The sequence below is a fragment of the Lepidochelys olivacea genome, assembly GCF_965140295.1.
Source record: "Lepidochelys olivacea isolate rLepOli2 genome assembly, chromosome: 26".
Classification (NCBI taxonomy): Eukaryota; Metazoa; Chordata; order Testudines; family Cheloniidae; genus Lepidochelys; species Lepidochelys olivacea.
The window spans coordinates 8,049,646-8,074,901 of NC_140436.1; the positions used below are offsets into that span (position 1 = coordinate 8,049,646).

A 25,256-nucleotide genomic window follows, 5' to 3' on the forward strand; every position below is an offset into this window, starting at 1 on the left:
CTTCAGTAGGGCCTGTTTTCATTCCTCACCTTTCTGCTGGGGTTTCCCCAGCTGTGCCTCACAAAAGTCACTCTCTCCATCTTTAAGGAGCAATTTTCTCAGACTCTTAAATTAGGGTGCTAAATCAGCCTGTCGGGGTTGAATGCTCAAAAGGAGTTAGGCTCCTAGCTTCTACTTAGCCTCCTGTTGTCTTTTGAGCATTCAGTCCTCGGAGCTTTAAACAGATTATCTGGGCACATATGTATATATTTAAGCACTTAAGTGTAGAATTTTGTTGTTGTTGCTCTTTTCAGCAGTGGTAAGAAGAGACTGGTCAGTTTCATTTTTGATTTTGGTCAGTTTCACCATTTGCTTCCCAGGCAGTAACCCAACACTCTTGCATTTGGGATTCCCAGTTCCGCTTTGGAGAAGGTTAAAATTTAAATGCATGTAATGATTTCTGTTCATAGTGGACCACTTTTTGAGGCCCTTACCTTGGGTTCTCCATTTACCTCACTGGAAATGGGCCTAAATAAGACCTGACTTACAAACGAGTCGGAAGGTCATCGCAGATCCTCAGAGTTATTGAGGCAGCTAACTCGCATTGATTTCAGTAGGAGTTGCGGCCTTCAGGATTAGAGATTAAATTGACTCCAGAGAGCCAGCACAAAGTCTGTGCATCGCTCAAGTCCTGTTTTGCAGGCAGTTGTGTCTCACGGGGGAGAACTTAAATTTTAGTGCTTTCGGGCTGTGTCATCAACCACTTGTTTCAACTTTGATCTTGAACCCAGTCCCCTTTAAAGATTAGAATTTGGCATTGTTTGTGTAGTAATAATGGAGACCAGGATGAAAAGATTTGGGTCAGGGAAGGGAGAAAATCAAAGCAATAAACAAATGCAAAATAAGCGGGTGATAACAGCATCTGCTGAGAGAATTTTTCTGAATCCATCCTGAAGTAGCTAAGCCACATACTGCTTCAGGAATTGAACATCTGTTGCTTCCAAAACAAAGGAAAAAAACTAACAACAGTACAAGCAGTGGGGTTCCCAAGAGACAAATTGTTCAGTAAGGTCAGAACGGGATGCTGCATTTCACATGTGAAGCTGCGAGACTGGGTTTTCTACATTTTCTAGTGGGTCAGGAACCCTTGCATCCGTGGCCTGCTAGCAGGTAATACCCAAGGGTCATTGCGGGAAGCTAGGAGTGTGGGAAAAAGGGAGGAAGAGGCAGATGGATTTTCGTAAACTTCTCTGGAGACATGTGAAGCATGGCCACCTTAAAGAAAAAGCTTCTGTTTCCCTCCGTGCTAGCAAGTTCTGTCTGAGGCCTGGAAGTAAATCTTCCTATTTTGATGCATGTGCACAACTCCTGCTCAGGCTAATGGGAGTGGGGGGTCGTCTAGCAAGGGCCAGTTGTCACGCACTCATCCAGGGACAGTGCCTAGTTCTTTCCCTTCAGTGTGAAAGAACCGATCCTGTTTGATTCTGGTGGCTGACCCTGATGTCTAAAAGACTTAGATGGACATAGGCTCATCAATACCAGCTGCGGCTTTGCCTCTTACATTTTCATTTTGAAGAACAGTTGAGGGAGCCTCTAGCGGCTGGGGGACTGGGCCATGACCTCAATGGTCTGGTTTTCAGTTGGCCCTCTTCCCAAAAAGCACAAAACATACTGAGTCTTTCTCCTTCCCCACCAGTGTGGACACATTCTATCGATAGAAAGCTGCCATATACTATATAGTTGGTCAGGCTTGACAAAGCCCTGGCTGGGATGATTTAGTTGGGGGATTGGTCCTGCTTTGAGCAGGGGGTTGGACTAGATGACCTCCCGAGGTCCCTTCCAACCCCGATAGTCTATGATTCTATAGTTATACCTGCAGGGATACTAGCATAAGGCACCTTTATCCAGTGTAACTGTGTGGCCACTGTGGCTGTACTGATTTCAACTATTTTGATAGAAAAATCACACCTCTAACCAAAATAGTTACATCAGTACAAACCTGTGTGTAGGTTACGCCTAGGTCTGATTTGGAACCAAAACTGTAGGGGTAGATTTGAGTCTCCACTCCCTTCCCCTCCTGGAAATTTGAAGGCGTTCAGAGGGGGTTCCAGATCTGTTTTCCACTCCGAGTTTGGGGCCTTTTTAATTCCTGCTGTGTCTCTACAACAATCAGACCATCACGTGGTAGCCTGCAGTAAACGTGGCCTCTTTGTTCGGTGCTATCAACTCTCCACTGTGGCAAAGGGCATAGTTTTTTAATTGAGAACTTAAATAGAGAAAAGGGCACCATCCTAATAAACAGCCAACGGATCTGTCTGGTCTCTGCCCTTTTGTTGCTGATGCCTGGCCGTAATGACCAGTTGTAACGCTGCGCTTGGTTGCAAATATGTCTTGTCTGGTGTTGCTGTCTAATCTAAATCTATCCAGTGTTTTTAATGTACCCATTACCATAGTCTCTGACTGCTACTATACCCATGTTACTGTCACGCTGTTTACTCTGTGTTATACCCACTCTGTGTCTCTTGTCCATTTATACTGTAAGCTCTTTGTGGCTGAGCCCACCTATCACTCTGCGTTTGTGCAGGGTCGGGACTGCGTTCTCAGTTGGTCCTTAGACATTGTGGTAATTAGCAATATGTGGTTTGCAAAGCAGCCTGAGATACTCTTGCAAAAGGCATTGTATTGTCTCCATGATGATGATGATCAGCTTTTTGATCTGAGTGCGTAAAGGGAGCAAGATTCGGGTTGCCTCATCTCAAGCCATCAAAGAGCTAAAGGAAGCTGTAGAAGATGCGTCGGCAACGCTGCTTCCATGCTAAATGTTCCTAATCCTTAGTGCTGACTTTTTCCCTCACAGATGTGCCACTATCTCCATTTTTATGGCCTTATTATAACCAGTGGTGGTTTGACTTTGTCAGAGATCAGATAGAGATTCTCCATCTCCCTACCCCGCCTCCGATTACTCACACTTGGACAGCACATGAAATAAGAGAGCGATTAAAGTTCTGATTCGAGACATCAGAGTCGATCCTTTGCGCCGAGATCTTACAGCTGTGTGGTGTTTAGCCCTTTCGTGCTGGGGGCAAGATTTCTTAATGATCCCTTTGCGCTCTAATTTGCACTTCTGTAGCCCTTTTTCGTCCAAGCATTCAACAATGTAAGCCTCTCCGCATCATGGCATCTTAGGTAATAATTGTGCTCTTTTTATTATTGTGCAGACTGAGGTTCAGGAAGACTCTGCCCAACATTTTAAGACTTGGGTGCCTAAAAGTAAAATGCCCGAATCCATATTCAGACACATAAATAAGTGGCCCAAGGAAGAACAGTTTTGTGGTAAGGGCACTGGACTGGGACTCAGGAGATTATGCTGCAATTTCAGTCCCTTTCACGGGCTTTCTCTGTGACCTGGGTCAATTAATGTCTTTGTGCCTCATTTCCCACTGGGGACACAATCTCACCTGGGCATTGGAGGTTAAATTCTTAAATGTTCACGAGGGTGTCAGATATGGCGTCAACTATTCAGAGCGGAAGCAGCTGGTTTTCACGACGGGCTGAGACACACCAACTAATTTCACAAAAGGCTGCCGTTGAAGCTGTCGTGGCTACAGAGCTAAGCTGGAGTTGAACTTGCGATGCAGAGGCCAAACATTCGGCGTCACACACTCCTCCCGGGCACAATTACTTGCTCCATTTAGCAGCAGGCACAACTTCATCCGAAGGGCACAAATATTGTAACCGTTACTTGCGGACAGTCACGTAGCCACCCGTCACAAAAATGGAGGCGATGGCCAAAGCTTTTAATTCGTGCAACAAAGATGGTTGCTTTACGTAATCCTCTTTACTTCCGGGAACACTTGCTCATCTCAGGCCGTTTGGGGACATTGTTACCAATTCAGACAGCTGGCTGTGGCTAATGAGGCATTCAGGGAAGTGACGCTGTTTATACCAAGCTTCTCGTGTAAATCTTGGATGATTTGGCTGGCTCTGAGTAAGAGCAAAGGGATGGTTTGTGATACGGCAGAGGCCTGAGGACTCTGTCTCTCATTTCAGCATTTCCATCAAGAGTTAGAGCCAGATGCTGGGCTGATTGCAATCCTGATACTTAACAATATAGTTAAAAATAAACTGCTCTGTTTTGTCTGCTGATAACTAAGCAGGATTCATGTAATTTCTCCCCCCTTGCTGGCCAATGTACAATCAGCCAAGCTCTCCTCCCTCCCTGCTCCCCCTCCACCCCAACACAAGTTCAATTTGTGACCTCTGAAACCATGAGATTATGTCTTTTTTCTTCCCCCTTGAACAGCTGCCCAGTCTTTCAGACTCTGGCTTTGTGGCCTTGTTCCATGCTCGTGTTTTTTCTCTGGGATGAGGAGCCCTCTGACTGCGCTGTCCTCAGGGCTTGCTGGATCCAGAGAGAGCTCCTCTTAGTACTTGCATGTTAAACAGTTTTTGGAGGAGATATTAAACGTCATGCTTCAGGGTTTTAGGGTTTTTCACCTGTTGATCTCTGAGCTCTTTACAAAGGAGGGTAATATCGTTATCCCAATTTTACAGGCAGAGAAACTGAGGCACGGGGAGGGGAAGTGTTTTGCTGGGTGGCCGAGCCAGGAATAGAATGCAGATCTCCTGGCTCCTAGTTCACTGGACCATGCCTGTACCTACGACATTGGTGTTAGTTCTAATCTGTCAAGTCCCTAATGGCTCCGGACCTGCATCCCTGATGCTGCTCCAGTTGCAATCAGTAGAGGCCCTTGAACTGGAGTCCTCTCAGAAGAGGTGGCTGGCAGCACATTCTCCGTGAAGGCGTTTAGAACTTGCCCCTCCTTCATCCACCGGAACCCAGATTTGCCAACTTCCCTGGGCATGCTGCAGAACCCACCTTGGGCGATGATGAACTGGGATGTAGGGGGGTTGGGTTGGAGTCATTATTGGTGGGCTAATATCAGAATATCGGCAACTCAGACAGGGCTTTAATCTGAAGTTTTTGCATTGACTGTTGTTTTTAACAGCTAGGTTATACGGCTGGTGCAAAAAAAAAAAATCAAAACAATAGACTAGGGGCTCCTTTTCTCCAATCTGAAGTTGTAGAGACACTCGGAAAGCCTCCCTTGTGCATACGTATTTGAGGTGAAGGTCACCCTTGTGCCAAGAGCAATCGCAAGGTCTACTGTACACCACTTAAGCCCCACTTGAACCTTGGGCTGAAGGTGGACATAAGTGCTGCATTGATCTTGGCTGGGCCCCTCTGCACACAGGTAACTATCACCCTGGATCTACAAATGGCACCTTAAAAGAAGTTAATTGAGGGGGTGCGTGAATATATACCAATTGCCATGGTCTCTGCATTGACTGCAGTGTGCAAATTGGGAGTCTATTAGCAGGTTTTAAAGACAATTGTAGCCTTAGTTAGTGTGGTGGATTTAAAGAAGAGCTGAATTTGCTCACTGGAGTCTTTGCTGCTCCGCCTTTTGATGTTAGCTGTGGGATTATGGTAGCAGCAAGTAGGTGCAGACAGGGTATCTTTTAATCTCATCTTTGTATTTAGACTGGAAGCTCTTTAGGGGAGGGACAGTCCTTTTGTTCTGTGTTTGTACCGTGCTGAGCACGGTGGGGTCCTGGTCCGTAACTGGAGCTTGCTAGATGTTATAATAATACAAAAATACATTCCAAACCCTTTGGGGTACCTTATCCAGCATCTCAGAGGGCACAGAGTAGAGAAAGATGTCCCTCAGTTTGACTGGAAAACTACTCACTGATGCTCATGCAGGGGAGTATTGTCTGTCATTGTTTGTTTGTAACCCTAATAGGAAGCAGAGGAGTAACGGTATACATAAATGTACGTATAACTGCAATGGTTTGAATTTGCACTGGCTTTGAACTAGGAATTTCCTCTGCTCCAATCACATACAGTTGCAGTGTAACACACTCTAGTAACTGAATTATTTCCTGCTTTAGTTTTTGCTTGTAATCAAATGGCAGAGTGGGTTCTCGAACCCCGGGCTTTGGGAAACGCACAGATCCAATTTTTCTTTGGGCGGGGGGACATCCTGTTTCACAGAGTCAGTGGAAAGCGCTGTCTGTCTTGGATGGATGCGAAAGGCCTTTGGACGCACATTCACGGGTGCAAATGCTTTGTCTTTTTCCAGTTGATCACGTAGTTCCAGAACCAGGGACCAGCTTACTCACTGCATTTGACCAGTGGCGAGAATGGGCGGATAGCAAGTCTTGCTGCGATTACTCTCTGCATGTGGATATCACGGAGTGGCATAAAGGGGTTCAGGAGGAGATGGAAGCCCTGGTGAAAGACCATGGTAAGTTTCGGGATCATTTAAATCGATATGTTTTTACTGATTCAATTTTTTTTCTTTTTTTTGGTTCTGAAGACTGGCCCTTGTAGATACTTTTTATTCTTTTTTATTTGTTTTGGTCAAATTACTGGCCAGATCAGGGTTCAGAATGGTGTCTGTTTTTTGGTGGTGGTGGTGGGGGCTTGGTACATCAGGAGGCAGTGTTGTAGGGGGGCTGGAGAAGCCAGGTTAGTGTATAGGGTGGGACTGGAATCCAGTCTTGCCATTCTGCCTCCTTCCCTCTGGAGTGGCGTTTAGGCAGGAGACTGCACTGACCGTGTGCAGGGGGTAAGATGTGATGCCTGGGGTGGTACTGCCCAGGGCTGCCGTGGACAGCGACCCGGGTCATTCAGAACAAGGCATAGCCGATCCTCAGTCAATGGAGCTTTGGTGAGCTGCAGCAGTGGAGGATCTGGACCCTCTCTGGAGATGGGCATCTCCCTGAAGGAGTGATAGACACACTCTCGTAGGACGTATCTCTCCCCACTGGCCAGTGTCAGCAAGAGAGCTGGAAGTCATCCAGGGGAGATAGAGGTGGCCTGACTTTGCTTTCACGTGCAATGATGCAAGTCCGGAGTAACTCATGGAGTTCATAGAATATCAGGGTTGGAAGGGACCTCAGGAGGTCATCTAAACCAACCCCCTGCTCAAAGCAGGACCAATTGCCAATTTTTGCCCCAGATCCCTAAATGGCCCCCTCAGGGATTGAACTCACAACCCTGGGTTTAGCAGGCCAATGCTCAAACCACTGGGCTATCCCAGTTAAACTAGCGTAAGCGAGAAAAGAATCTGACTCAAGAAGAACAATCCTTCAATGGCCAGCGAAAGGAGGGCAAGATAGATAAGATGATCGAATAGGTCTTTCCCATCTCTGATTTCCGTGACCTTTCATCCCTGGGCTGGAAGGATTTTCCATCCTGTTTATGGTTGAAAAAAACAACAGCAACAAACTTTTACATCCTAATGGTGGTTTTCCCACACATCCTGGTTAAGAATTTTTACCCTGTCATGTCTGTAGAATGCAGGGGAGGGGAGGCTGTGAACACTGTGGTTTGGTCAGCACAATGCTTTGTAGAAATGCTCTGTTAGTAATTCCCCAGCCGTCTAGCAGGAGGGGTTGGGAAACCAGGCAGCCAGTACCCATTTTGAAGGTATTTTTCTTACATTTTTTGCTCAGCCTCCCACAAAGCTGAATCTGAAAGACGTATTCCTTTTTGGTGTTGAGTGGAGCTCTGAAGGCTTAGCTCTCTTTTCTGCCGCAAGCTGGGCTCCATCATTCTTACTAGTGGAGTTTTTAAATGTCACATGGCTAAGAAGCTGGTGGCCTTTAATTGTGATTTATTAAGTGTTGTGTGTGTTTCACAGCAGACTGAATTTCTTTCTTTCTTATTTCTGTTCTCTGGGGGAGCCACATCTTATTTCTCCGTGGCTTGTCAGTTGTACGGTCATACTCTGGTATATTTCAGTACATTACATGCTGTGGGATCGATTCTGCTCCCAGTGCAGCCAATGACAAACTCACATTGACTCCAGGGGGGGGTCGGTCCATTGTCATGCGTGGCACACAGTCCAAGGGGCTGATAGTGCCAGGTGCTGAGTTCCTTAACCTGACATTGAACTTTCATGGGAGCTGAGGATGCTGCGCACTTCCCAGGAGGCACAAAAAGTCAGATCCTCAAGTGGTGTAAATTAGCATAGCTCCATTCATTTGATTGGCAGTAACTTGATTTACTCCAGCCAAGGATCTGGCCCTCAGAGCCAAGAAGGATTGGGCTGTCTGTAGCAGACCGTTCCATTGAACAGATGCAAAATCAGTTCATTTTGATGGGAAGAAGTTAAAAGTTTCTTAAAGCCAGCCAATGTCTATACTTGTTTCAATGGTGCATCTGGTCCACTCCGGCAGGAAGGGGAGAGTCCTCTTTATTCAAGACAGGTGGAATTTTACAGGGCCAGGACTGTCTTATCTGCAGTTTCCAAACCGTATAGTCAGTTTTAGCGCTAAGAACCTTGTGCTTGATTCTCTTCTCACTCACACCAGTGTATTCCCATTAGCTTCACTGAAGTTCCTCCTGATTTACACCAACATGAGTGGCAGGAGAATCAGGCTCTTGGACTGTCTGGCCGTAACAGCTCATCTATTAACTTCTGTGTGGATCACTTTGTTTATGTAACTTGTGGCTGGCTCGCTTCTAACTTCAACGTGGATGTTATCTATGCCTATTACTTGTACATCCTGGGCGTTTTCTTTGTTTTGTCTCTGCTAGGTGTGAATTCCTTCCTGGTTTACATGGCCTTCAAAGATCACTTCCAGCTAACAGATTCTCAGGTAGGAGGGCTTTACGTTCACAAGTCATGCTTTAGCCACACAGGAGTTATTGGGTTCAAAGAGGAATAACTGGGTGATGTTTAATGGTCCGTGTTATACAGGAGGCCAGATTAGATGGTCCAATAGTCCTTTCTGGCCTTAAACTCTATGAATCAATGTTTTGTGCCTGTATCAGTTACTCAGGTTGTGCCATCAGCTGGGATCGAACCAGACGCCTCTGGATCCGGAAGCAAGCGCTTCTGCCGCTGGAGGTGAAAGAGCAGCGCCGAAAGTCTCGCTCCATTGAAGTCAATGGCAAAACGGGCATTGATTTCAGCGAGGCCACCATTTTACCCTAGGTCTTTCAATTTGGAGGCAGCACGAGGCTCATAAACCTCTCGACGTAGTCAAGTCGTTAGAGGGAGACACAGAGCCACGCTGGGTTAGCCTGTGTTACGCAAGTGATTCTGGGACCTAGGGCCTGATTTTAACCAGGAAAGCACTTCTTGGTTTTGCGATTGGAATCACTGGGACCTTGAGAAAAAATTCTGTTCGCACTCGTCTGTCATCGGGTGCGTTTCATTGTTGGGCTGTCCAACCTGCAGAAGGCGCTTGCTTCCAACCATGATGTGGCGGAGGTTTCCCTCCGTGTTTGAAGTTCGAGCTGAACTGAGTTAAGAGGTGACAGAAAAAATGGTCTCTTTTTATCTAAGAATATGGTCAGAGGTTTCAAAAGTGGTCACGGATTTTTGTGAACCCCCCCATGTTTGGATGCTCAGCGTGAGACCCAGTGCACCTCGTTGTCAGAGGGGTGGAGCAACTTCCATCAAAGGCAGTGGGAGTTGCGGGCGCTGAGGATCGGGGCAAGTTGGGCACCCACGACTTGAGGCATTAAAGATGCCACTTTTGAAAATTTGGGCCTTTAGAGCTTCTACCGATGATGCCCTGGAGAATGTACCAATTTCTGTTCTGTGCTCCATTATAATAATAATTAATAATACCTATCTCTTATATCGTGCTGCTCATCTGTGAGTCTCAAAGTGCCTTAGAAAGGAGGCCGTTATTGTTATCCCCATTTTACGGATGGGGAAACGGCGGCACAGAGCGGTGAAGGGACTTGCTCGAGGCTCCTCAGCAAATCAATGGCCGGGGCAGGAACTGAACCCAGCTCCGAGTCCCAGTCTACTGCCTTATCTTTTAAGGCAAGCTAAAGAGAGCTTGTCTGTCTTGGTCGCTTCCCTTTTGTTTCAGTTTTACATAACAGTTTAAGTTGAAGGACATTTAAGCGACGAGAACACTGGAGTATTTGCAAGACCAAAAGGTATGTATCAAACAGTGTGCCTTCTTTCTCCTAGATATACGAGGTCCTGAGCGTAATCCGTGATATAGGTGCCATAGCTCAAGTTCATGCTGAGAATGGTGACATCGTTGCTGAGGTATCGTATCTGTTCGCTCTGTGGAATTTTAGCTGCATTGTGCTGTCAGGTGTTCAAACTCGAAAATCCCGCTCTTAAAACCCACAGCAGGAAATCACTAAGCCATGTCAAGGCGCTGTCTCAAGTAGCATAGACATTTCCATGTAGAAAGCCGAGAGAGTTCAAAATTACAGCCCTTGGAACTCCCAGTAAGAGAACGATAATGCCTCAGGTTTATTTACTAGCTTTTATTCCATAACAGTTACAAACTATACATCTCTTTGCCCATCACTGAATGCAGCCACCTCTGGGGTGGAAGGCAGCCCCCGTGTATAGTAATATTACACAGCAGTTTAGGACAGGAAGTGAAGAAACATTTACTATACATTTTGTACAGCCCCTAGCACAATGGGATTTGGACTTGGTTGGCCTCTAGGGACTATCGCAATAGAAATATAAATAAATAAGTCAATAATTGGTTCCTGTTGCTGATGCCATACTTACTTTACACGTCATGCCTAGATCATGCAACTTGGAGTTGAACAGGTTTTCAACACGTGGCCTGCTAGTTTTGTGGGAAGTTTATTTTGTTCTTTCAAACCTGAAACGTGCAGGGTTGTGAAGTGAAATCAAAGGAAAGGTTGGCATGACAACACTGCGAATGAAATGGCCAGGATTTGCAGAGCTTTGGTAATTATCCAGACATGGGGAGTTAGTCTGAACGCTGGTTCTACTGCTCCTGCCTTTGTGAAAGTACCGTGGGATATCTAGAGAGCACAAAATGACAGGGATCTCAGTTTTACATCTCTTCCAAATATGTCCAGCTCCTGAAATGAGAAACTACATTGTTTTGAGCCATCTTCCTGTTTTTTTCTGCCTTAGGAGCAGCAAAGGATCCTGGAACTGGGAATCACAGGCCCTGAAGGGCATGTACTGAGTAGACCTGAAGAGGTGAGGACGTTTCACATTTTTCACTTAATTCCGCCTATTCTGGGTCATGTCATATACTGCCAGTAAGAACTTCATGCCTCGATTAATGTGGCCAGAAAAATAGTGCACGTCGTGTGCCCTAGGAAATGTTGGTTTCACAGACAGAAGGGAGGAAGGGAAAAGAGGATTTTGCGACTGGTAGTTCTTGTTTGCTTGTTCTGCCCGTGCAATAAATACTAAGATGATCATGATGATGTCCATTATATGTTGTTTGAATTACTGTGGCGCTTGTGACAAAGATATTTCTGTTGTGTCAGAAGTCTGGAGATCTCAAGCTGAAGACCCTTATAAGTATCATTAGCCCCCTGTTACAGCCTTGGTAACTGGGAACCAGAATGGCTCCAAATTTCAAAAATGCTCACTAGCTTCAGGTGGCTCACCGGTTAGGTAGCCAACTTGAAATGCTTTGGCCTCATGAGCAGAAGCACTGCAAGCCCATAATGACTTCTCAAGTCAATGGGAGTTGCTGATGCTCAGCACCTCTGAAAATCAGGCCTGTGGTATTTCCAACCGGAAGGCCCAAATTAGGGGACACGTGAAAAATTTGGCTTGAGATCCTTGCCCAAGGTGTCACAGCGGGGGCTGTTGATGATGGAGGACCCAGATTATGTGACTCATCCCTCTCTGGTTCAGCCACTGGATTGTGCTTCCTCAAAACGTCACGGTAGTCTCTCTTCCCTCCTGGAACATCCTCGTTTTCACTGAAAAGAACTCATTTTCACTCAGCTATAACTGGAATTGCTATTTGCAGCTTGCAAAGTGAAACTATTCAGAACTTTGCTTCTCTTTCATTCTGGTCCTGATCCGGAAGCCCTTATTCTGATTTTACTTCGGCCAGATCCTGGGGTTCTTGCATATTTTAAACCTCAGCAAATTCCCATTAACTCAGGAGATTTGTCTGAGTAATGGTTTCAGGATTTGACTCCCCATTGGATTTTCACTATAGCTGAGTTCTCTGTGCTCCAAACCCTCAAGTTGTTGTTCATTGTTTACTTGGTCCTTGTTTGGGCAAAACTTCCTGAAAAGTCGGTGGGAATTTGTGCATAGGGTCAAAGTTCTATCTATCTTAGGTATTTATATTCTTGGGAGGTAGGGAAGCTCTAAGGCTCCTGTTTTACACGTGGGAAACTGAGGCACAGGCGGTCCAAGTGACTTGACCAAAGTCACACTGAAAGTCTGTGGCGGAGTTGGCACTTAGGCTGGTGTCCTAATCATTGGACCATCCTTCCTCTCCCATTGATTGCGCTGGGATTAGGTGCCCACATCACACTGGAATTCAGTGGGAGATGGATACCTAAATCCCTTAGGGTCCTTTTGAAAATTGTTGTGTAAGTAACAACACAGGATTTGGTCCTAAATTCTCTTCCCTCTGTATTGTGCTCCTCTGAGCTTTCAGTATCTCTGGGCTGGACGTTGCCCCATGGAATCTTGGCTCTGTGAGGGCTGTCCTTTCTGTACAAGGAGATTCTGATTGTTCCTCCAAAGTATGGGGGCTTTGCTAAGGGTGCCAGATGTGGTGCTGCTGAAAGCCCGGTGGGTGAGATCATTTTCACAGCTCCCTCCTCTTTTTATTTACTTTCCTTCTGCTTTGTTCAGGCAAGCAGCATCCAAAAGCATTTTAATGCCAGCCATAAATCTTCCAGTTTCAAATGCTGTTGCGGATTGAGAGGAACAATGCCCAGCCCGACTGGAACACAAATCCTCTCCTTTTCCCCCCCGATTGTTGGCTCTGGGGATGGGGACTGTTTCCTTTATGCTGTGTGCGAACATCTGCATCCAGATTTCCCATCCACCCTTGTATTCCTTGACATATTTTCCCGATTGCATAAGGAAAACAATAACAGATGGTGGCATTGGAGAAAAACTGCATGACACTTGGGCTCAAAGTGCTGAGCACCCGCAACTCCCGTTGACTTCAAAGGGAAAAGAGGATGCTCAGCATCCTGGAGGATTAGCTCAGGCCTTCAATGTGCATCCTAAGGAGGAATCGGACTCTTTGATGTAATGGATGGGGCCGTTCCCTTATTTGGCTTGTTCGTTACATCTGCCTCCTGCAGTTAGAAGTGGATGCACAGACGCTCGTTCTTCCTTCAGCGTAATTCGGATGCTTTGCCAGTCGTGCTGCTGCCTAGAATGAGAATCAGCCCAAATCACAGGGAGCCACCTTTGCACTTGAGGTCGGCTGCTGCAGTATAGTTAATGGTGCCTTGGCCACGTTCTGCTCCCTTGCAAGCCCATTAACAACAAAGGTTTAGTGACAGGCCTGATCCTGAAAGGGGCTGTGGAGCTGAAGTTTCCATTGGTCTATACCATTGGCCTAATTCCTGCAGGATGTAACCATCTAGTGGCAGGGCTGTCAGCTCTAGAATTGACTTCTCCCACTGGCTTACCAGAGCCTGCCGTCTTCAAGGCCTGTCCCTTTCCCCGGTACGGCGTTAAGGGGATGGGTTGCTGTTTATTTTGTTGGGTGTCCTTTTTCCTATGGATGAAATTTTAGGGCTTAATTGGTGCATTGGCATTGTGTTGGCCCTCTGCACAAGGGCAAATTTCACCAGTATGCCTATGATTGAATAAAGAAACTGACTAAAATGTGTAGTAATGCATAATAAGGGCAATCAATTCTCATGCTTCAGGGTGTGTTGCCAGCAAGGGTCAGGAAGGAATTTTCTCCCATGTAGAGCACTTAATGACTGTTGGATCGTTTATGGAGAAACATGCTTTTCTCCAATGCCTCAGGTATTTCCAGAGGAAATACAGAAGGACGTGATGTTAGATAGTAAAGTGCTCAAGGCAGGGATCACCTCGGTGCAGTGCTGAGCACACTGAGCGCACTCAACCAATAACGATAATATTAGTCATGTGATCTGTCCTTGCATGGAAAAATCCTGTGGGTGAAATTGTCATTGCGGTCCCAGCTCCTGTAAATCAAGTAAAGGGATCAGAGTGTCATGACAGCTGTAAAGCCCGGATCCAACCTGGGGAGGAACTGAGGAAAAGCCTCAGTGGAGGGGGCATGGGAGGATGAAGCTGGGGCAGGACTGGGTGTAGTAGCCTGGACCAGCTATGGGGATTTTAGATGCTGCAGAGCAGCCTCTGTGCATGGAGGCTCTAAATTGGAGCCGCTCTCAAGGCTGCCCCGGTTTATGGCAAGGGCCAATCCAATCCCTATAGCACCTGGAATCTAAATGGCTTAAAGCCACCAAACCCACCCCACTCCTTTGAGTCCCCTGCACCCTCTGCTCTTAAGAAAACAAAGTTGTAACTGGGCGAGTCGGAAGAGCTGGCCATGCTAAGTCGAGCGTGTTCTAACGTACAGCTGGCTTTATCTTTTAGGTGGAGGCTGAAGCAGTGAACCGGGCAATAACCATCGCCAACCAGACCAACTGCCCTCTGTACATCACCAAGGTGATGAGCAAAAGCGCCGCAGATGTTATTGCTCAGGCCAGGAAAAAGGGTAAGTTATTCATAGATGGAAAAGTCCTCTGAGATCATCCAGCCTACCTCCCTGCCAAGCTGGGATTGTTCGCTGAAGGGCAATTTTCTAGCGTTGTCCAGTCTGGGGTTTAAATGTCCCAAACAATTGGCTCTGCGTCAGTTCCCTGGGAAGCCTGATAGGCTGTCAGAAAGTTTTTTCCTGATCTTCAGCCCAAATGTTCTCTCTCTGAATATTTATCCCATTACCCTCAGTAATTTCCTCCATTAGACAGTTATCAGGTGCCTCGCCTTGAATCATTTAGTCATATTACACAAAGCTCTTTCCGTGTAACTCAGTCCTTCCAACTCCCCCGTCTTTCTTTGGTACGGCTCTCTTCTGCACCCAGAAATAAACACAATATTCCAGGGGCAGCTACAACAGAGAGAAGTATTTTCACCATCCTGATGTCCATACTCCACATTGCTGCCTTGGGCCAAATTCAGCGCTGGCATTGGCTTTGGCTCATCGTCTTCTGCTTCTCAGACAGATGGGGGAGGAAAAAGCGAGTGGAGCTGCTCTTTAGCAGGGCATTAGCTTAAGCAAGGCAAGCAAATGACATCACTGATTTCCAGACTCAGTGGAATTACAGTTAAACAGCAGAGAGAGCTCCGGTTTCATCCCTTTATTCTGCTACCAAAGCCTTGTTACTTTCCATTTAAATCATCTAGGGTGGGCGTTGAAGCAGGAGGATTTTTTTCCCCTTTGCATTCAAGGATTGGATTTAATTTGATGCAGTCTAAATAAAACCAAACGAATACACAGATGACATCAGTTTCCATGTGGGGGCAAGGTGCTGGAAGAATTAGTTCCTACTGCAGCAAACTCCAATGCAGGGGGAGAGAATTCATGAGTGCTTAGACCCCATGATTCCCTTTAAATTAATTCAGAGCTGGTCAGAAGGATTGAGGGGGTTCTTTTTTAGTCACAGAACTGGGACAGCACAAGCAGCATCAGGCCTCATTTGGGACCGAGAGGGATCACCTAGAAATGAGAGCATAAATTCACGCAGCGATGGGACTGTATGTCTGAGCACTCAACAAATGACTGAATTTATCCTCCCAACACCCCTGGGAGATAGGGAAGTGTGATTTCCACTTTATAGGCCAAGAACTGAGTGATAGAGATATTAAAAAACTTGGCCAAGGAGGTTGTGGCAGAATCAGGAACTGAAGTTGGTTCTCTCGAGTCCCAGTCATGTGCACTAACCACAAAAAGCATCCCCCCTCCCTTGGCCACAACGGAAAAGACAGCCAATAGTGGTGGTAGTTTTGGGGATGTGGGCTAGCAGTCTACTAGCCCAGACCCATTTTGGGCATTAAGGAGTAACCCATCAGGTAAAAAAACATTCATTGCTACCATGTTCGGTCCATCTCTGGTGGTGATTTTCCGGGCAGATGTAGGTGCTGGAAGTGGGTCAGTTTTTCTCTGTCACAAAATATTTGTCGTCATTTGTAGAACGGACTGATTTCTGTCTGCTGCTTTTATCAAATGATGCAGGTAATAAGACCCCTACCCCCTAATTATAAAACATGCCTCAGGCCGAGCAGAACACCAAAACTGTATGTCTCATGCCCACATGGTACAACTGTAATTCATAGAATATCAGGGTTGGAAGGGACCTCAGCAGGTCATCTAGTCCAACCCCCTGCTCAAAGCAGGACCAATCCCCAATTTTTGCCCTGATCCCTAAATGGCCCCCTCAAGGATTGAACTCGCAACCCTGGGTTTAGCAGGCCAATGCTCAAACTCGTATCACTGAATACAATGACAATAAATGTAAACTACTTATACTACAGTAATGATTCTTAGCAGAAGAATGTTCTGCATGAATATATTGTGTGAATAACATGTACTCTGATGTAATCCCTACATGTAACTAACTATGAGCTACTAAATGTTTAATGCCACACCACTTTGAGCTATAATTTACTTTAAAAAAATAGTCAGATAGCTGAAATCTTTCTATTGTCCCTCACAACCTGTGTCCGTTGTGTTCCATACTGTGTTTCTACACTCGTCGTTGTCACAGTTGCCTGCATAGGATCCCATCAAATCTTCCCTGCGGCATTTGCATCTCCTCAGCTATGCTTCCAAAAAGGTGAGGATGACTTTTGGTGCAGGTGGCAGACCGTCTTTGAGGAACAAGATGTCCCGTACTATCTTCTCACCCATCTGGTTTTGACAGGGGACACTTGAAGATACTGAACTGTTGCACGAGTCCATATGTATAGCTGATAATTTGCACCTAATTGTGCAGCCTGAAGGAGGCCATCGTTGATGGCAGTTGCTCACTTGTTCTGTTCTTCTTGGGAAAGAACTCGTAGCACACGTTATCTAGACGCTAGCTTCTTACCACAGGATAGTAAAGATACCACTGAGACACCAAAGATACCACTGTTGACTTTGAAAAAGCTGCAGTTGCCTCCCTTCAAATCTTGCTACTGAGCTAGGACTACTTGATTCAGCTACTCTTTGGTTCTTTCTTAACTCTCCGGTGAGGTCAGCTCAGTCCATGCCATGAATTCAAAGTAATGCTCCTAGATTCTTCTCTGAGTGATGATCCCTGTGCGGATTCCAAATGTGGGGTGCGCATTCTTGCCAGGTGCCAGAGCCGCAACTGTTCACAGTGGTGCTGGTTGACTCACACGTGTGTCGTGCGTCCACTGCGTGGCGTGTCCGAGACTTTAAGAGGCCATGGGGGTGGACACCACTCCAGTTCCCTCTTACCAGGCAGGAGGAGAGCCCGGAGCAGCGGGGATGGAGCATTGGATTGGATTGGGGATTGGGATCCAGACGGGGACCACACATCTCAAAGAAACCTCCAGTTACAGTAAAGAACCTTCTCCTCTTCTTTGAGTGCTGGTCCCTATGTGGATTCCAGACGTGGGAGAGTACCGAGTAATACTCGGCGTGAAGGCGGGTGCGAGGGCTCTCCAGAAGTCACAGTCTGAAGGATGATATGGCCAACAGCCGCATCTGCCACCGCGGCATGGGTGAGGGCATAATGGGTTGTAAAGGTATGGATGAAGGACCAAGTGGCCGCCCGGCCAATGTCCTGCCATGGGACGTCTGCAAGGAAAACTGCCGTGGCAGCATGAGCCCGCGAGGAGTGGGCCGTGACCCCCGGTGTGATGGTGGGGGAATGCCAGAGAGCGTGTAACAGTCCGCAATGCAGTGGGAGAGACGTGACGAAGAGCACTGTGACCGAAAGGGAGCTGAGAATGGGCAGGCCACAGACATATTAGCCCCGAGGCCAGAGGAGAGGGATTGCTGAGAGTGGATGTGCTTGGTTCATATCACAGACGCATCTCTAACGGTAAGAGAGCTGAGAAGGGGCATGCTTTGTGAATGCCACAAGCACAGGGTGGGGAATGCAGAATAGACACAGTCAGCACAGGCCACACCTTCGCACCCAAGACCAAGTGAGGAATTGAGATCAAGCAGTCTCAATGCCCGCCATAGACACAGAGCCCTGAGACTGAGGGTTGGGGTGTCCAAATGGGGGTTTGAGAGGCATTCTGGAGCATTCCTTCCTGCACATTCCTGCTGTCCAGGGCTGGGGGGAGGGGAGGGAGAGAAGAGCTCTAAATTCCTTCTCCACCCACTTCTCCGGATGCTCAGTTGCTAGCTTCAGCCAATTTTTTCCCATGTTACCGAAAGCTGAAGTAGAGTTAAATCCATTGACAGCATGAATGGTGACATAAGACACGTCCGTTCCCCGTTCCCTAACTACGCTGTGCATAGGAATGAATCTCTCTTCTTTGGGCCAACTCCAGTTTTGAAATAGAATTGATCTACCCCAAGAACAGAACACTGTCTTGGGCGCGTAGATGCAACCTCTGAGACCAAGCTCCTCATTAGCACCCTGTTTAGTCCAAGTGTTCATCAGCAACATGCAAAAACCATGCGCAAATCTGCTTCCTTGCGATCTGCCTCAAGTTCTGGTATTGCAGAATGGTTGCCTGGCACTACTTTCACTGCTCGTGCGAGGTCGTGAAACCCACCAGCAAGGTATACTTCAGCACCAGGCAACCAACTCTGTTCACACTTCACGACCCAGTCACTGAAGAGGAAGTTTGCAATGTTAGATTTGTTCTTTGAATTTGATGAGCTTTTCAAGCGTTGCTTTGGTAATGGTGTTAACACAATGGGGTCTCAAACTTCTTGCATTTGGACATTCCCCCCCCCCCCCGAAGGCTCGCTCACCAGATTTGACTGAGGCTTCATTTGCATAGTTGTCACCAACAGCAGCAGTGAATTGCCATGTTAGGCTAGGGATAAGGTTTAGCAGCTGATCAAGCAGCTCGCCAAAAGTTTTGCACTTGGCAGTGTTGGCATGCCATCTGCAGAGGGATCAGGGGGTCAATAATTGCAAACGTTGGCTAGCTCAACCATTGACAGATTTTTCTCCACCCAGACAATGTGTTGCTCTTTTGGGTTGTTCTCAGAGATCCATCCAAGTTGAAGAGGGAAAGTGGGACAGGTGCCAGGATATACTTCATCAAAACCTGGATATCAACATCTCTGGACTGGACAATACCTGTCAGCTTGCTGACTATCAATAGTTATTGATTGTGCTGTCTGCTTCTTCTTTTGTTCATCTGTTTTGTTGAGGTTACCAAATGATTTGAGATTATGCCTTTTTTGTGGGATCAAAGAGGCCTGCCTCAACCCTTTTCAGCCTACTGGTTACAGGCTACTTCATTCCTTGTGTGCCATTCTCTCTTTATCACACACAAACTTCGTGCAGTTTCAGGTGGGGGCCACAGAAGATGTTGCAACGTTCGCAAGCAGCTCTCTGTTGTCTGGGCTTCTTCCAGGTTCAGTGCAACACGGATTTGTCATTCTTTCAGTCACGGCTTTTATAATATCTCGGACAGCAGTTTCATTTGCAACCGTGCACTTTGGGGCAGCTTCTTCGTGGAGCTCTGTTGCTGAAGGCTGCATTCCACACATTTATTTGGCCATAGTTGTTAAAGCTGCCTTAAAATGTGCAGTCAGGTATTCCCTGGTCAGAGCCTTACCTTTTGTGCAAAGATGCTGATGCTTCCCATGGTCCTTGTTGAGAGACTGCTCTTTGGCCATATCATACCCGACACCTCTGAAGGGTCTGGCAGTCCAGTATACTGCTTCTTGACTATCAGCCAGGGCATGATACATATCTGGCTTCTCCTCCTCCAGAAGTCTGGCTTCTGCTACATTTTACACAATCCCATCTAGCCCAATTCATATGACCACACTGGACATCAAGTGGAATTGTTTCTGCAAATGTCTCAAGTTCCATGGATTTGTTATTGTCTCTTTTTGCTGCTATGAAATCTATCAGTAGAAGGGAGAAATCTCCTATATAGTTTTTCCAGAAGAGAAATGTATCTGAATAGTTTTTTCCTCGGATAACATAAGTGTCCACGAGCTGGTGGAATGATGGTTCATGAAGTCTGCCAGGTCATTTTGTGCTTCCACTCTGGTTCCTGTGTGTGCCTTCTGCACATCTTCAAATGCTTTAGTTCATGTTCAGGCTTTCTCTAAGACGCACATCTTTGCATCTTTTGGGAGAACATCGTTGTTCATAGAATCGCTGAGCAACTCGTTGCCTCACTCATAAGTTTGTGGATTCTAACGCCGCACTTACATGCTTCTCCTCTTAAAGCATGGCTGATGACTGAAGCATCGTGGATGCTGGCTTCCACATGGGTGTCTTGAAACTCACTTTCCTGCTTGATCTATGAAATTCTTTGCATGATGCATGCCTTCCACCTCGAGGAGATTATTATCAAATTCGTTGTGATTCCTCCATTTAATCAACTGTGCTTTGCAGTAGAGTCCTTCATCGTATGCGTCTTAGGTCCAGTTTTGGCCCAGAGAGTGAAGCGTATCTTGAAGGTATTTCATCATGGCGTACACCACGTTAACATCAGCTGCTGCTGCAGGAGTCTTTGGACTTTTTCTCAAATCCGTCCACTCTACAAACAATGACCAGTATTTTGCATTATCATATTGTGGTTGCATGATCAGTTGTATTTAGAAGCTTTCTACCAATTTTGGTCAAAATTAGACCGTTTCTTCAAGTTAGGGCCCTTTTTGTGGTTTTAAGGTTCTTCCAGATTGGATGCCCGATAACATTTAAACATTACATGACAGAGAAAACTGCACCACTTCTAGCATCTTCCTCCGCTCTGGTGAGGACCACCAGATATGTGCCCAGTGTGATAGCAGTGAAGTTTTTTTAGCTGATGGGTTAGCCTGACTGACAAAAGCATGTTTTTAAATCTGGTTGATAGACCATAAAAACTGCCTGTTGAGGTTACAGGGACAAACCATCCCAATGAGTCGAAAGAATAGTAAATATGGCAGGTGACCAGCTTGGCTTAATGGTGAAGTCCTAGCGGATCTTAAACATAAAAAAGAAGCTCACAAGAAGTGGAAGGTTGGACATATGACCAGGGAAGAGTATAAAAATATTGCTCGGGCATGTAGGAATGATATCAGGAGGGCCAAATCGCACCTGGAGCTGCAGCTAGCCAGAGATGTCAAGAGTAACAAGAAGGGTTTCTTCAGGTATGTTGGCAACAAGAAGAAAGCCAAGGAATGTGTGGGCCCCTTACTGAATGAGGGAGGCAACCTAGTGACAGAGGATGTGGAAAAAGCTAATGTACTCAATGCTTTTTTTGCCTCTGTTTTCACTAACAAGGTCAGCTCCCAGACAGCCCTCTGTGGAGATAGAGGTGGTTAGGGACTATTTAGAAAAGCTGGACGTGCACAAGTCCATGGGGCCGGACGAGTTGCATCCGAGAGTGCTGAAGGAATTGGCGGCTGTGATTGCAGAGCCATTGGCCATTATCTTTGAAAACTCGTGGCGAACTGGGGAAGTCCCGGATGACTGGAAAAAGGCTAATGTCGTGCCAATCTTTAAAAAAGGGAAGGAGGAGGATCCTGGGAACTACAGGCCAGTCAGCCTCACCTCAGTCCCTGGAAAAATCATGGAGCAGGTCCTCAAAGAATCAATCCTGAAGCACTTGCATGAGAGGAAAGTGATCAGGAACAGCCAGCATGGATTCACCAAGGGGAGGTCATGCCTGACTAATCTAATCGCCTTTTATGATGAGATTACTGGTTCTGTGGATGAAGGGAAAGCAGTGGATGTATTGTTTCTTGACTTTAGCAAAGCTTTTGACACGGTCTCCCACAGTATTCTTGTCAGCAAGTTAAGGAAGTATGGGCTGGATGAATGCACTATAAGGTGGGTAGAAAGCTGGCTAGATTGTCGGGCTCAACGGGTAGCGATCAATGGCTCCATGTCTAGTTGGCAGCCGGTATCAAGTGGAGTGCCCCAAGGGTCGGTCCTGGGGCCGGTTTTGTTCAATATCTTCATAAATGATCTGGAGGATGGTGTGGATTGCACTCTCACCAAATTTGCGGATGATACTAAACTGGGAGGAGTGGTAGATACGCTGGAGGGGAGGAATAGGATACAGAAGGACCTAGACAAATTGGAGGATTGGGCCAAAAGAAATCTGATGAGGTTCAATAAGGATAAGTGCAGGGTCCTGCACTTAGGATGGAAGAACCCAATGCACAGCTACATACTAGGGACCGAATGGCTAGGCAGCAGTTCTGCGGAAAAGGACCTAGGGGTGACAGTGGACGAGAAGCTGGATATGAGTCAGCAGTGTGCCCTTGTTGCCAAGAAGGCCAATGGCATTTTGGGATGTATAAGTAGGGGCATAGCGAGCAGATCGAGGGACGTGATCGTTCCCCTCTATTCGACATTGGTGAGGCCTCATCTGGAGTACTGTGTCCAGTTTTGGGCCCCACACTTCAAGAAGGATGTGGATAAATTGGAGAGAGTCCAGCGAAGGGCAACAAAAATGATTAGGAGGAGAGGCTGAGGGAGCTGGGATTGTTTAGCCTGCAGAAGAGAAGAATGAGGGGGGATTTGATAGCTGCTTTCAACTACCTGAAAGGGGGTTCCAAAGAGGATGGCTCTAGACTGTTCTCAATGGTAGCAGATGACAGAACGAGGAGTAATGGTCTCAAGTTGCAGTGGGGGAGGTTTAGATTGGATATTAGGAAAAACTTTTTCACTAAGAGGGTGGTGAAACACTGGAATGCGTTACCTAGGGAGGTGGTAGAATCTCCTTCCTTAGAGGTTTTTAAGGTCAGGCTTGACAAAGCCCTGGCTGGGATGATTTAACTGGGAATTGGTCCTGCTTCGAGCAGGGGGTTGGACTAGATGACCTTCTGGGGTTCCTTCCAACCCTGATATTCTATGATTCATTGCACTCAGGCCATTAAACAGTCTTTCAGTGGCTGTGGAACTGGCCTGGAACTGAACCAACAACCTACAAATTAAAGGCTCTGGGGGCTGTTACTAATGTCCCATACCATCCAGAACAGTGGTCCATCTAGACCAGTATCCTGATCTAGATGGACCAGTGGCCAGTGCCGGATGCTTCAGAGGGAATGACCAGAACAGGGCAATTTATCGAGTTCTACCCTCTGTCGTCCGGTCGCAACTTCTGGCAATGCACCCAGTCGATATGGGCAGAGTTGAAATTCCCCATTAATATTGGGTTTTCCGTTTCTGTAAACTCTCTAATCTCCCTGAGCATTTCATCGTCACTGTCACCGTCCCGGTCAGGTGTTCACTAATATATTCCTACTGCTATACTGTGCCAATGACGTATTGTTCAAGCGTGCAATTTCTAGTCATGGAGATCCTGTGATACAGTTTGCTTCATTTAAGATTTTTACTGTATTTGACTCTACGCTTTCTTTGACATATAGTACCACTGCCCCACCAGGCTCTGTCATTTCTATATATTTTGTCCCCTGTTATTACTGGGCCCTATTGATTGTCATCATTCCACCAAGGTTCTGTGATGCCTGTTCTATCAATATCCTCATTTAATACCAGGCACTCAAGTTCACCCATCTTCAAACACTGGAATACAAGCACTCAAAAAATTGGTCAATAGTGAATCGGACTCTTTTTCATTTGACTGTTGCTCTTCAGTTCCTCCCTGTACTTTATCAGCTTCTATCCTCTCCTGTTTACTAGGATATAGAGCATTCCCTTTAATAAATCCTTGCCTAAGTGATGTCTGTCCGAACCGTGTGCTCCTCTGTCCCTGTCGACATTCCCCCCGCCCTGGGTTTAAAAACTCCTCTACAACCTTTTTAATTTTACATGCCGGCACCCTGGTTCCATTTTGGTTTAGTTGGAGCCCATCCTTCCTGTACAGGCTCCTCCTTTCACAAAAGGTTCACCAGTTCCTAATAAACATAAATCCCTCCTCCAAACACCATAGTCTCATCCACGCACTGATACCCTGCAGTTCTGCCTGTTCAACTGGCCTTGCATGTGGAACTGGAAACGTTTCAGAGAACGCTACCATGGAGGTCCTGGATTTTAATCTCTTACCTGGGAGCCTAAATTGGCCTCCAGGACCTGTCTTCTGTCTTTCCCCATGTCCCTGTGTAGCTACATGTACCATGACCACTGGCTCCTCCCCAGCACTGCACATAAGTCTGTCTCGATGTCTCGAGAGGTCCACGACCTTTGCACCCGACAGGCGGTTCATGCATTTCTCCCGGTTGTAACAAATCCAACTATCTTTATTTCTAATGATCAAATCCCCCATTACTATTACCTGGCTCTTCCTAATAACTGGGGTCCCCTCCCATGGAGGGGTATAGAATCATAGAATATCAGGGTTGGAAGGGACCCCAGAAGGTCATCTAGTCCAACCCTCTGCTCAAAGCAGGACCAATTCCCAGTTAAATCATCCCAGCCAGGGCTTTGTCAAGCCTGACCTTAAAAACCTCTAAGGAAGGAGATTCTACCACCTCCCTAGGTAACGCATTCCAGTGTTTCACCACCCTCTTAGTGAAAAAGTTTTTCCTAATATCCAATCTAAACCTCCCCCACTGTATCCTCAGTGAGAGAGGATATGATGACATCATCTGGAGGGAGGCTCCCAACTATGGGATCCTTTTCCTCTGCTCCAGCTTGATGTTCTCCTTGGAGACTTTCATCCTTCTCAGCAGCCCAGAGGTGGGACCACTTTGATGTGTCCATGTCTGTGTACCTCTCTGTCTCCATTAGTTCCTCCAGTTCTGCCGCTCTCAAGAGCCCGTATGCCGTCTATGAGGGCCTGGAGTTGCTTGCACTGAATGCAGACATATGCCACCTTTCCACCAGGCAGGTAATCATATGTGCTGCGTTCAGTGCAATAAACTGGATAGTCCCCACTCTGCTGCTAGACTTCTGCCTGCATTATTTTTACTCTTGCAGGCTTTTAGTTCTTTTTCGGGGGGTTGTGGTGTTTATGGACCTAAGTTTAGAGTGTTTTTTAGGTGTATCTGGCTCTCCCACTCCTTCTTTAAACTCCGTCATAAAACTCACCTGTTCACTAGCTCCTCTGGTGGTTTAGGAGGTGGCTTTTTAAGCCCCTGTTTTCCCTGAGTTAGCTGCGGCCCCTTGTCAAGGGATCCGAAAGGCATTAGAGATTAATGGATGGATGGCAACTGCCTTGTTAGGAAGCTCTGAGTCTTGCCTAGCACCCAGCCCCACCAACAGACAACACTACAGTCTTCCGTCAAGCAGGCACATGGCAAGCAAGCACGCAACAAATAAGCTAACATTCAGAGTCACGTCAAGGGTAACATGTTGTCGCTCCTCACAAAACTCCCCTGGTTGTTGCTCCTGTTCGCTAGCTCTCAGTAGATCTTAGAATGCTTCA

General features: G+C 46.6%; 1 protein-coding gene across 6 annotated transcripts in view; it reads left to right on the forward strand.

Moving 5' to 3' along the window:
• DPYSL2 (dihydropyrimidinase like 2) overlaps window positions 1–25,256 on the forward strand; it is a 94,383-nt gene that overhangs the window by 51,315 nt on the left and 17,812 nt on the right. For all 6 annotated transcript variants that reach the window (XM_084615125.1, XM_084615126.1, XM_084615128.1 and 3 more), the window contains exons 4-8: window positions 6,126–6,290; window positions 8,591–8,652; window positions 9,987–10,067; window positions 10,929–10,997; window positions 14,370–14,490. In XM_084615125.1, coding sequence (XP_084471251.1) covers window positions 6,126–6,290; window positions 8,591–8,652; window positions 9,987–10,067; window positions 10,929–10,997; window positions 14,370–14,490 — 498 coding nt within the window. The remainder of the gene's footprint in view (window positions 1–6,125; window positions 6,291–8,590; window positions 8,653–9,986; window positions 10,068–10,928; window positions 10,998–14,369; window positions 14,491–25,256) is intronic.